At 36.7% G+C, this 10210-nt stretch overlaps 1 protein-coding gene and 2 long non-coding RNA genes across 3 annotated transcripts; 1 reads left to right on the top strand and 2 right to left on the bottom strand.

The window, feature by feature from the left end:
- Positions 1-668: 668 nt before the first annotated feature.
- LOC137583555 (nuclear transcription factor Y subunit beta) lies at positions 669-1519 on the top strand. Its single transcript, XM_068298629.1, has 2 exons — positions 669-685; positions 754-1519. Exon 2 carries the CDS (start codon positions 916-918, stop codon positions 1408-1410), a length of 495 nt encoding a protein of 164 aa, XP_068154730.1. The 5' UTR covers positions 669-685; positions 754-915; the 3' UTR covers positions 1411-1519.
- A 737-nt stretch (positions 1520-2256) lies between these two features.
- LOC137583709 (uncharacterized) lies at positions 2257-3234 on the bottom strand. The gene is made up of 3 exons (XR_011033433.1): positions 3095-3234; positions 2933-3037; positions 2257-2475 (listed from the first exon to the last, which is right to left on the bottom strand). It is a non-coding gene; the product is annotated as an uncharacterized lncRNA (long non-coding RNA).
- A 248-nt stretch (positions 3235-3482) lies between these two features.
- On the bottom strand, positions 3483-6171 carry LOC137583669 (uncharacterized). The gene is made up of 2 exons (XR_011033429.1): positions 6067-6171; positions 3483-3890 (listed from the first exon to the last, which is right to left on the bottom strand). It is a non-coding gene; the product is annotated as an uncharacterized lncRNA (long non-coding RNA).
- Positions 6172-10210: the final 4039 nt, after the last annotated feature.

Here is a 10210-nt window from a genome sequence, read left to right as displayed (position 1 = left end):
GAGTGGCTTCTAAGCACAACAAAGCCTCTTGGTGCCCACCCAGCCACCTCCCCCCTGGAGGCATTTTGAGTGCTGTTTGAGTTTCGTTTTCGTTTGGTTTTCTTTTTTTTTTTTTGCCCCCTCAGTTTTATAATTATTGTTTGGATTTTGACTGATTAACAATCGAGACCAAAAAGCATGGAAATGGCAATGGGGAATTTCAACTTTAAATTTTTTGCCAATTTGTAAAAGCTTTTCATTGATGCTTTTCCTTTTTTGGTTTTTTTTTTTTTCTTTTTCATATTTTTGTTGTTTCTTTGTTGATGTTATTGTTATTTGATTGTTAATATGAAGTCTGCATTTATTTGCGGTCATTATTTCTAATTAATTTTAATGAGGATAGAAAATCAATATCATCTTAGTTCCCTTTCTCTTTCTCTTTTTGTGTGCTTGCTTGATTGATATATTGCTGATATATTTATGTGTGCGTGTGTGTGTGTGTGTATATGATATAAATTGATATATGTATTAATGTGTGTGGAAGGCATAATCAAACATAAATCACTAGAAGCATTCCAGTCTTTCCTTTGTTGGAATTATTATTAAATAAAGTTTGATTAAAATCAATTCACGAAAATCAAATAGTCATGAATTGTTTTGAAGGTTGAGAAACAGTTTTCATTTACGATCTAAGTTGCCTTGCCTAGTTAGTATCGGAAATTCATAATCTTTTCATATGTAGAGGTTTTATTATTTTGCAACATTTCAACACAGAGCGTTCGATGAAAAATCAGAAAAAAAGAAATCATTTCCTAAGCCATTTGTAGATTTGCATACAAAATTAGAGAGCCCCCTCAACCCAAACAGCAGCAGCAGCCAAATAACAAATAAAAAAGAAAAAGAAAAGAGAAACACACAACCGAAAACAAAAACAGAATGGCTAACCAAATCGTCGGACAGCAGCAGCAGCAGCAGCAGAAAAACGTCCAGGACAACAATCAAAAGCAGCAGGATCAACAACAACAACAGCAACAGGAGGAGGAGGATGATGATCTGCGCTCGACAAGCAGCTCCAAAATGAACTTTGTCTGTCGATTGGATCGTTGGCTACGTCGCTGGTTGCCTGGCTACAATTATATCCGTGGTGCCAGCAAAATGCCAAGATCTGAAACCGATTTGTCAGCGAATCCTAGCGGATCATTGGGGACAACAATTGTCACTGACCAGGTATCCAAGGCCGCACAAAAAAGGAAGCAGCAGCAGCAGGTCAAGCTGGACCGTCAGCAGCAAAAGCAACAGCAACAGCAGAAAAAGTCAGAGGTCTATTTAAGCACGGGCATAGCCAAATCTGAATTCTGTGTAAAACTGGAAAACATACTCAAAACGAAACTCAATAAGCAAGAGCAAAAATGTATGGAAGTTGGAGACTAAGAGGACCTTTTCCCACGCGAGTTAAATTTTTTTTTTTTTTTTTTATAATCATAGTGTCTGCTGGCTGGATTGAAGAGGCGTTTAATAAATTTATGCTTTTCAAGTTTCATACGAGTTTGTTTTATTATACATACATAGGGATACATATATGTATGTGTGCATTTTGTTTACATTTCACAGTGTAACAAATGCTACGTGATATGCCAATTTAATGTCGTTGTCCTTACATCCTGATATCGGTCTCTATATCCTCTAGCTGTCTGATTTGTTGCCCCGGCATTATGCTATTTATTGCAATGCATGTGTCCGTGTGTGTGTGTGAGTATGGGGATGTGGAGGGTGAGCTGATGGGGTTAGTGTCCTGCATCTAATGTGACCTCTGAATGACAGAGCACTTTAAAAGCTCCTGGATAAGGGATAGAGAGAGAGTGCTCAACTTTATTTACTTTTCCATTTTATCGCCTTCTGATATCCATCTTACATATAAATTTAACTTGGCAACAATGGTATATATGTACATACATATTTATGTGTGTGTGTTGAAATGGTTGGTTAACCAACTAGAATTTTGCTCTATATTTACCTACATAGTAAACTTCTTGGTACTAACTAACTAACAATTTTCTTGCTTTGCTCTCATCATAAAGTTCTGCATTAAGAATTTTCGAGCAATCCCACTTGCCGACTTAATAAGACTTTGCAGGCAAAGGGGTCTGTATGAAGATTGTCTTAAATGGTAAACAATATTATTCAATTAAATATCATCAAGCAAATGCCGCCAGTTGCCACTTGAGTGGCGTCATCTGCTTAAGTTTTGGGTTTCCCATTTTTTCCTTTTGTCTTTCTTTTTTTGTGGTCAGGAGACAATTTAATTTTGTTGTCCTTGTTGCTGTTGCTGTCTTTGCTTATCTCACAAAGCGTTTATAATTGAAAAAGTTTCGTTTTTTTTTTTTTTTTGCCACAGCCTCATTTTGTCTCCATTTGCCGCATGCCGCTTCCTTTCTCTGCATCTTCACACTTCATAAATATTTCACTCGTCGAGGATTTTACGCCTTAAGACGTTGGCTTGAATAAAGAAGCATTAAATTAGCGATATTAAAGGATTGGAAACGCTAAATCGAAATGAATCAATTCAATTACAACAAACCTTCTTCTATCTCAGAACTAATAGTAGATGTAATTTTTTCCATTGCCAATAAAAAGTGTATTTCAAATGACTTTTTTTGGTATCAATGTCTATATACATATGTATGTATGAATGTGTATATTATGGCATATATGTAGTCATCGGCTGTTTGTGTGTGTGCGCGCATGTGTGTACCGTTTCCGTTTCCGGCCAAATGCAGACAAAAGCAGGCGGCTCGACAATTGTCAGAGTTAAAAACGGAAAATATTATCTAACAGCCGCTTAGCCCTGATTCTGTCTCGGCCTTTGGGCAAGGCCAACACAAACGGCGGAAGTTTCCACCCACCCACTCACACACACATACATACATTTACATACACAGGCATTGAAGGTTACCTGATGATTGCTTGGTTTGTCTGTTCTTGATTCAAAACTGTTGCCTACTCTTTGGGGTTTCGTTGTTTTTTTCTTCGACTGTGATTCCGCTCAAAAGAAGTGAATCTAATAATTAATTATTAATGTTTATACATGTTTTATAACAATATAAACAAATCTTACCTAGTATTGACCTTTAAGACTAAAGTAATTTCATTGTACTTAATAAGCAATGTTCAAATTTAGTCAAATAAGTTTTAAAGAAATCTTTCGATAAATTCGGGTAAGTTCAGGTCAAACTAATTTAAGTGAGTTTTTTCTTACTACAGAGAAACTTAAATAATATAACTAGTTATCTTATAACAAAGAATGTCCAGACGTAAGCTGGGCAACTTATTTTTCCTTATAACTTTGACAAGTGACATGAATGTCAATGGAATTCAAGTTAATCTTTAAGTACTTGGAGAGTGCACAATGCGGAAAATGAATCAATAAGAAATGCTTCTGTTTAACATAACCAAAAATCACTTGGAATCCTTTTGAAAAGACAAAAAAGGGAAACCAGTCAAACTAAATGGTAAACAGTCGTTTTTTTTATTTGCAAGAGCTTAATTTACTTTAGCCTATGTTTGTTTTTCTAGCGCTTGGCTAGCTTCTTTAGGTCAATTGGTTGCATTAGCTCCTGCTCTTTAGAGATCTCCACCCTAGGATATTTAAATGTCTTCGGACATATCTTCATCATCATCTTCAATATAGTCCAGAGTCTCCTCCTCCTCCTCTTCATCCGTCTTGCTTGCCATTACATTTTCTTTGTTCCTAAGTTGAACCTGAAGTTGCCTAGCCAGCATATTGAATAAATGAATATCGGTTGGATATGTTGATGAATTTGTCTCAGAAGCTGGAACGAAGTTATTGTTAAATCGATATGCATTGGGAATTTCCTTTTTGTCGGCCATTGCTTTAAATTCTTTTTCGTTATCTAAAGGAAATTAGAAAAGCAGAAAAAAATTGATAAATTATCAAAATCAAATGAATTTTTACATACGATGACTCAGTTTGAAACGCTTACTTCATAATACTTAGATTAAAGACTTTGTGAGGAAAGGCTACTTTCTGCATTTCTAATGGTTTTAACAAAAAGAGTAAGCATCGTGGGGATGTTGGCATCGCTAGTGGAAGAGTCCTTACAGATGGCGGCAGTGAGTAAGCTTTCGAAAGTTATTCCGTTTGTTGTCCTAGTTAATTTCCTACGACCCTTGCTTTGTGTCTATGCTTTACCATAAAGTTATTTCACATTTAACCTAAGGACACAAAAATTTCCCTAAAAGATTGTACAAGATATCCTCGAAAAAAGAAATGTCCTCAAAGGAAATTTGGGATTTCAGTATATCCTTTTACGATAAAACAACTTTGCAACTGTAAATTTATATTATGGTTATAAATATCCCAAAACAATTTAGATCGTTACGGTTTAGATCGAAACGGTTAATGCTTTAGTCTGTTTTTAGATCAAACACGATTTACGATATATTTGCAAGCTTATTTCAAGTTGAGCTTAATGTAACGGTATTTGAAGAGAATTTCAGAATTTATCTGTCAATAAATTGAATTGCAAAAATGTATCACTAAATAATAATATACGGTTAGATATTACTTGTTAGAAGGCTAATTCGTGAACTGAAATCCATCAGATGTTTATAACTGATTTTAAAGTAAGATACGTTTGATTCAACATATAGTATTTTATGGTTAATTTCTGAAATCTGCGCCCTTCCAGGTATTTGTATTTGTACCTCTTCTGAATATGTGTACCAAAAAGAGGAGAAATCAGGGGCTGCTATTTTGGGACGAACGTTTTGAGTGTGGTCACTTTAGGACAAGCGCTCACTTGTTCCTTATTTTGAAAAACTCACTCAAATCCTTTTCGTTTAACTTGGTCAGGGGGCAATCAAAACGTAGCCTAAGGTGGGAATTCTATAAAAAGAAGAACTGAAGTACTTTAGGTTAAAATATGCATAGTACTTGGCACCGAAACTGAGAGAGGTAGAGATTGCTGCCAGTGCGTGATCAAAGCAAGTGTGAAGTGAGGAATCGAAATCAAGAACAAGGATGGGAATCTTCTTACACGAGCTTGGAGTTTTAATTTTCGACCTTTTTCTTTTTTTGTTGTATTTATTCTGATCAAGCTTGACCGAATTTCAACAGAAAGTTTTGCCGGCAAATTCAAATGGCATGCCTCGTTGCATTACGTGCGAAATGTTCTGAGAAATAGAACAGAGAGAGAGAGAAAGAGAGATAGAGAGGGACAGAGAGCTAGTCGGGGAGGAAATGAGTTGTCAAGCGACACGACGATACCAAATGCCGGAGCCGGAAAAGCCAATTAATTTGACAGCCTGGCCATAAACGAGGCAGAAGGCGACATTGCAATCTATGTAGGCACTACGCACACACATACATAGAAAGGTGTGTGTGTGTGTGTGTGAGCGTAGCGAACCCAAAAAGCGCAGTCAAGCGGAACACTAAGCCACTACGCGGCACACACACACACACACACACAAAGGGTGGTGCGGCTCGAGGCTTCCGTGTCGTCTAAGAGGTCCAAGAATTCGATGCGAATGACTAGAGAATGGGACTTCAAGTGGGAGTGCATTGAACTCCACCAGTCTTTTAGTACCTTCTGCTCCCCTTTTGGGCAGCGGAATGTGTTTGCCGGAATGTGGCATAAGAAAAAAAAGGTCCCCAAAGTACAACGTTGAGTGCGAATGCGAGTGCTAGTGCGAGTACTCATCGTTAACTTTGTCCTCTGTGCCGCCTCATTTGAGAATTGGCTACGAATCGTGGGGAAGGCAAGCAACAACAACAAGGAGCTAAAAAGAAAACGTGGAAACCAAAGAAAACGTGGAAAAAAATTAAATGCCAACGAGATGACTAAATTAATGAGATTTCTAGTGAACAAACACGATGCGGTGAGGTTGACTTAGTTTCCCCATAAATTTATTTCTCTTGTGAAGCAATGAAGTCTAAAATTATGGAGCTGCTGCCCATACAAACTATATGTATGTATGTATGTATGTAGGTTTCCCTTATTGCATCGTTATTGGGCTTCTTGTTGTGGACCAAATGGCACTCGTCAATCATCAATAGCTCTTACTTACCTGGCAATTCGGATTTCTTAAAAGATTTTTTTTTTACAATTCTATACTCAAAGACCCTGTAGTTGGTACTTGAGCCAATTTTTATTTTGTGCCAGTCATTCATCGTAAAGGTGACAAATTATTGATATAAAGTTATTATCTCGATAGGTCTGTCGATGGTGGTAAATAGTTATTTTCTCGATAGGCTTATCGATAGGCTTATCGATGGTGCTACTATCGATACATTGCATAGGAAGGCAAAGACAGTATCCCTTTGCAGTATCTTTACATTGAATGGTAATACGAACCAAGAACTAGTGCTAATGATATTGTTTTTATTTAGATAGGACCATTGCGTCGATCTCTCGATAATAAATAGACATCTTGGATCTTTGATGAAAACCTAAACCATTAAATACAATCTAATAAGCAATTCGAAGCAAGGCAAAAGCAAAGTTCAAAGTCATTGCAGTTTATCACTTGGCAAGGCGCTAAACTGCAAGTTTTAGACACCAGAATGGGGGAATAAGGCAAAAGGAAAATAAAAACTTTAACAAACTTTCCCCTGACATCATAAATCAACGACTTGCCATTGCCTTTCGCGCTGTCTTTGCGCTTCATTTCGACTTATCATTTGCCAGTCTGAAACTTATGCACTAAAAACGCAAACGCAACCCAAGAGTCAAGCAATTTTATGGCTCTTCATTTTTTTCAATGCAATTTTTGGGGTCATGACTATCAAAAATATTGTCGTTATGAAACGTTCTATGCTTGTTGGGGATTTTTCGTTTTCGTTCACTTTACCATTCGCCTTTTTCTCGTTGCTCTTTGTTGATAAATCACGCAGCGGCAAACCCCAAAAACTCTGCAGTTTATGCCACTGTGACAGCAGCAGCAGCACCAATACAAACAAAAACGCCACAGCAACACCAGCAGCAGCCGCAGTAGCAGCAGCATTTGTAGATAAAGCACAAAGTGTTTGTCCTGCAGGTGCACAGCATCACCCAGCATCAAGTCAACATTTGAAGGGGGGGGGAAAAATAAGTTAAATTACCTCGAATTACTTTGTTTTCTGCACATGGATTACAGCAGTAAGGAATGGTTTATACATAAAATGGTAGCACGACTTTGCTATACCCTTCACTAGAATCTGATATGTCGCATGCGAATGAACCAAAATTATGTTTTATGCTTTTGTTTGAGTTAAAACCCAAGTTGTGTTTGGTTTTTGATAAATAGTAGTATTCGGGTTTTTTTTTTTTACACATTTTGTACTAAAGTACTTTAGTAGGACTTCTTATATAGATGCACTGGTACAACGTTAAAAAAACAGCGCATCGGTACCACTTAGGACCATGACTTCCATATTGCTAGCAAACTTAGTATACTAATAAAAACTCTGGGCATTTTGAAACAATCTTAGAAACTACAATTTTGTATTTGTTTTCAATAGGTTTAAAAATTTAATAAAAGTTGCTGTTTACGGCTGAAAAAAGCGGTTAAATTTTGAGATATTGTTGCCAGATGACGAATTTTGGAGACTCGAATTTCACCAAACGAAAATATTGTTGAGTTTACAATATTTCTTGATTTTATAGAACAAATATAGTTCAGAATACAATATTCGAATTTATGAATTGGGATAAAATATTTGGCTCCCAGGGCGGTCAAACAACGCGCCACATGAAAAATAGCGTTTGCCAACACTTTAGTCGATTTTTCCACTTTTCAACACTGAAATCTCGAGTAGCTTAAGTAAATATTTACCAAATATTTCCTATTGTTATTTTTAGGGGGACTTTACCTAAAAGTAGCTGTTTCCGGCTAAATAACTGTCAAATTTTGAGATAGTGTTGCCAGATGCTACAATTTTTATGCACAAATACGTAGCGCCTTCGGAGTTTTATTATTTATTTGTTTGAAAGTAAAAAAATAATCGAAACTAGAGTTTTTGTGTTTCAGTTTTCAAGGGGCATAGCGACATATGTACATATCTCCGACGACATATCTCCGCCCAGTACATTTTTGTGGCGGAGATATGTCGCATTTTTAACGGCGGAGATATGTCTTTTTACAACGACATACATATCTCCGCAGGTGATCTGCGCGGAGATATGTCGTTTTTCTAACGGCGAAGATATGTCGGCGGAGATATGTCGTTACTTCCAGACTAGAATACTCCTTGACTGTCCAATAAGTTTTGTTTATCCTTACTATGCAATCGGTTAATCGTTCATTATATCATATTATTATTGCGTATTTAGAAGATGAATTTACACTACAAATATACTTGAAAAACTTGTTCTAATATGTTGGAAAAACCAGAAGGTTGGGTCGAATTTCGCCCTTACCGCAGTTTGTCATACCTTTATATATTTGGTCAGAAGTGTGCAACGCATAGAAGGAAGCATCTCCGACTATTTAAAGTATTCATATTGTTGATCAGTACGACGAGACAAGTTCAAGTAGCCATGTCAGTCTGTCTGTCCGCGCATCCGTCCAACCCCATCCCAGACCGGAAGAGCTAATACAATGTGCTTAGACGATTTTTCACTGGGTATATATGTACATGATTTATAGACTAACTCATTCCAATAACCTTGTTGTTTTCTGTCTCTGAGCACTTTTAAGAGGCAAGTTATTAATTTAATTTAATAGCCGTCTTTTGATAGTTAGCCTTCTTGTGAATGTATTGAAATATAACATAGCTCTGTTTGGCGTATTGGAAAAAATTTCCAAGAATATTTATTTTTTGGCATAACTTTTGAAATTGTGGAAATTTATGGAAAGTTTCTTTTGATAACAAAATCCGTTTTGAAGAGTTTCCAGGCCAACAACTTTTTGTCTAGCATACCAATAGAAAATTTGGCTTCAACAGTAACTGTGGCTTCATTTAATTTGTTTGAACTTTTTCCAAATTTTTGCAGTGGTTTAAATACGTGTATATTGATTTAGGTACAAAAAAAGACAGTTAATAAAGTTACAAAAATTGTTTGGCATACACAAATTATTTGTAGAATATTTATTTCTTTTGTGGTTATTTGCATGCACAAAAATATTGAACGTAAAAAAAATAATGTGAATGCGGCAATTGTGGGAGGCAGTTGAGGGTGTTATTGGTGCAGTTGTAATAAAAATGCCAAAAGCTTATGTCGTGCCCGCCTTTGTCTCGCTATCCTCCTATCTGCCTCTCTATCTCTCTCTCTCTCTCTCTCTTTGTAGCTCTATCTCTTTCTGCCTGCCATGGATCTTCGTTGCAAAAGATACAAAAACAACAGACAGACAAACAGGCAAACAAAAGACAGACAAAAGCAGAGGAAAGCATAGCATACGCTGAGGGGCAAGCCAAGTAGTGAATATGGTTGGCAGTTTGAGATATAGGGAAGGCTGGATGGGGGGTTGGGGTTGCTGCTATAACACACAGCCATTTCAATTATTTATTGGAATTTTTACCTACTGACAGGCAAACAGTAAAAACAGAACAGAACTTAAACTGAACTGAACAAACGTAACGAAACGAAACAAAACGAAATGAAACGTCGATGAAAACGTCCAAAAAACCCAAAATCCATCCAACCTTTCCATTCGTCTCTCACTCACTCTCATTCTCTCTTTCTCTCTCTCTGTCGCTCTGACTCTCATATCCTCTTTCTATATGCGAGGAATTGTTAAATATAAGTAAGCAACAATAGTAACAACAAAAAACGAAAAGCAAAAATAAAAAAAAAAGTTTACCAGGAGCCAATGCACAAAAATATGTATTGAGGGGAACAGGTAAAAATGCAACCAACAACCAAAAGAATGAAGGGGAGCGCATGAAAGGGAAAGCGAGAGGACTTGAACATGTCCTTTTTGGGCTCTGGTCGCACAATAGTTATGCACCATGGGCATCACGACATGTCACGAGCTTGTGCACGAGGAAGCCATCGTTAGGTGGCTTAAGTCCTTAAGTCTGGGATTAATTTTGTTTCTCTTTTTTCAGCGGTTTTTTTTTTTTATTTTGTTAATTGATTGGGTGTCAATGAGTAAATATTGTATATACATTTTTTAATTGCTTTTTAAGCCTTCCAATGGAACACCAACTGATGACATTTCAGTGATAAACTGTGACTAAAACACATACAGAAAACATGCCCATATAAATGTACCCAGTCGGAATTTTTTA

This window comes from Drosophila tropicalis, unplaced genomic scaffold (assembly GCF_018151085.1).
Source record: "Drosophila tropicalis isolate 14030-0801.00 unplaced genomic scaffold, ASM1815108v1 contig_867, whole genome shotgun sequence".
Classification (NCBI taxonomy): Eukaryota; Metazoa; Arthropoda; class Insecta; order Diptera; family Drosophilidae; genus Drosophila; species Drosophila tropicalis.
Note: the sequence above shows the minus strand (reverse complement) of the source record. Positions and strands in the feature narration are given on the sequence as shown.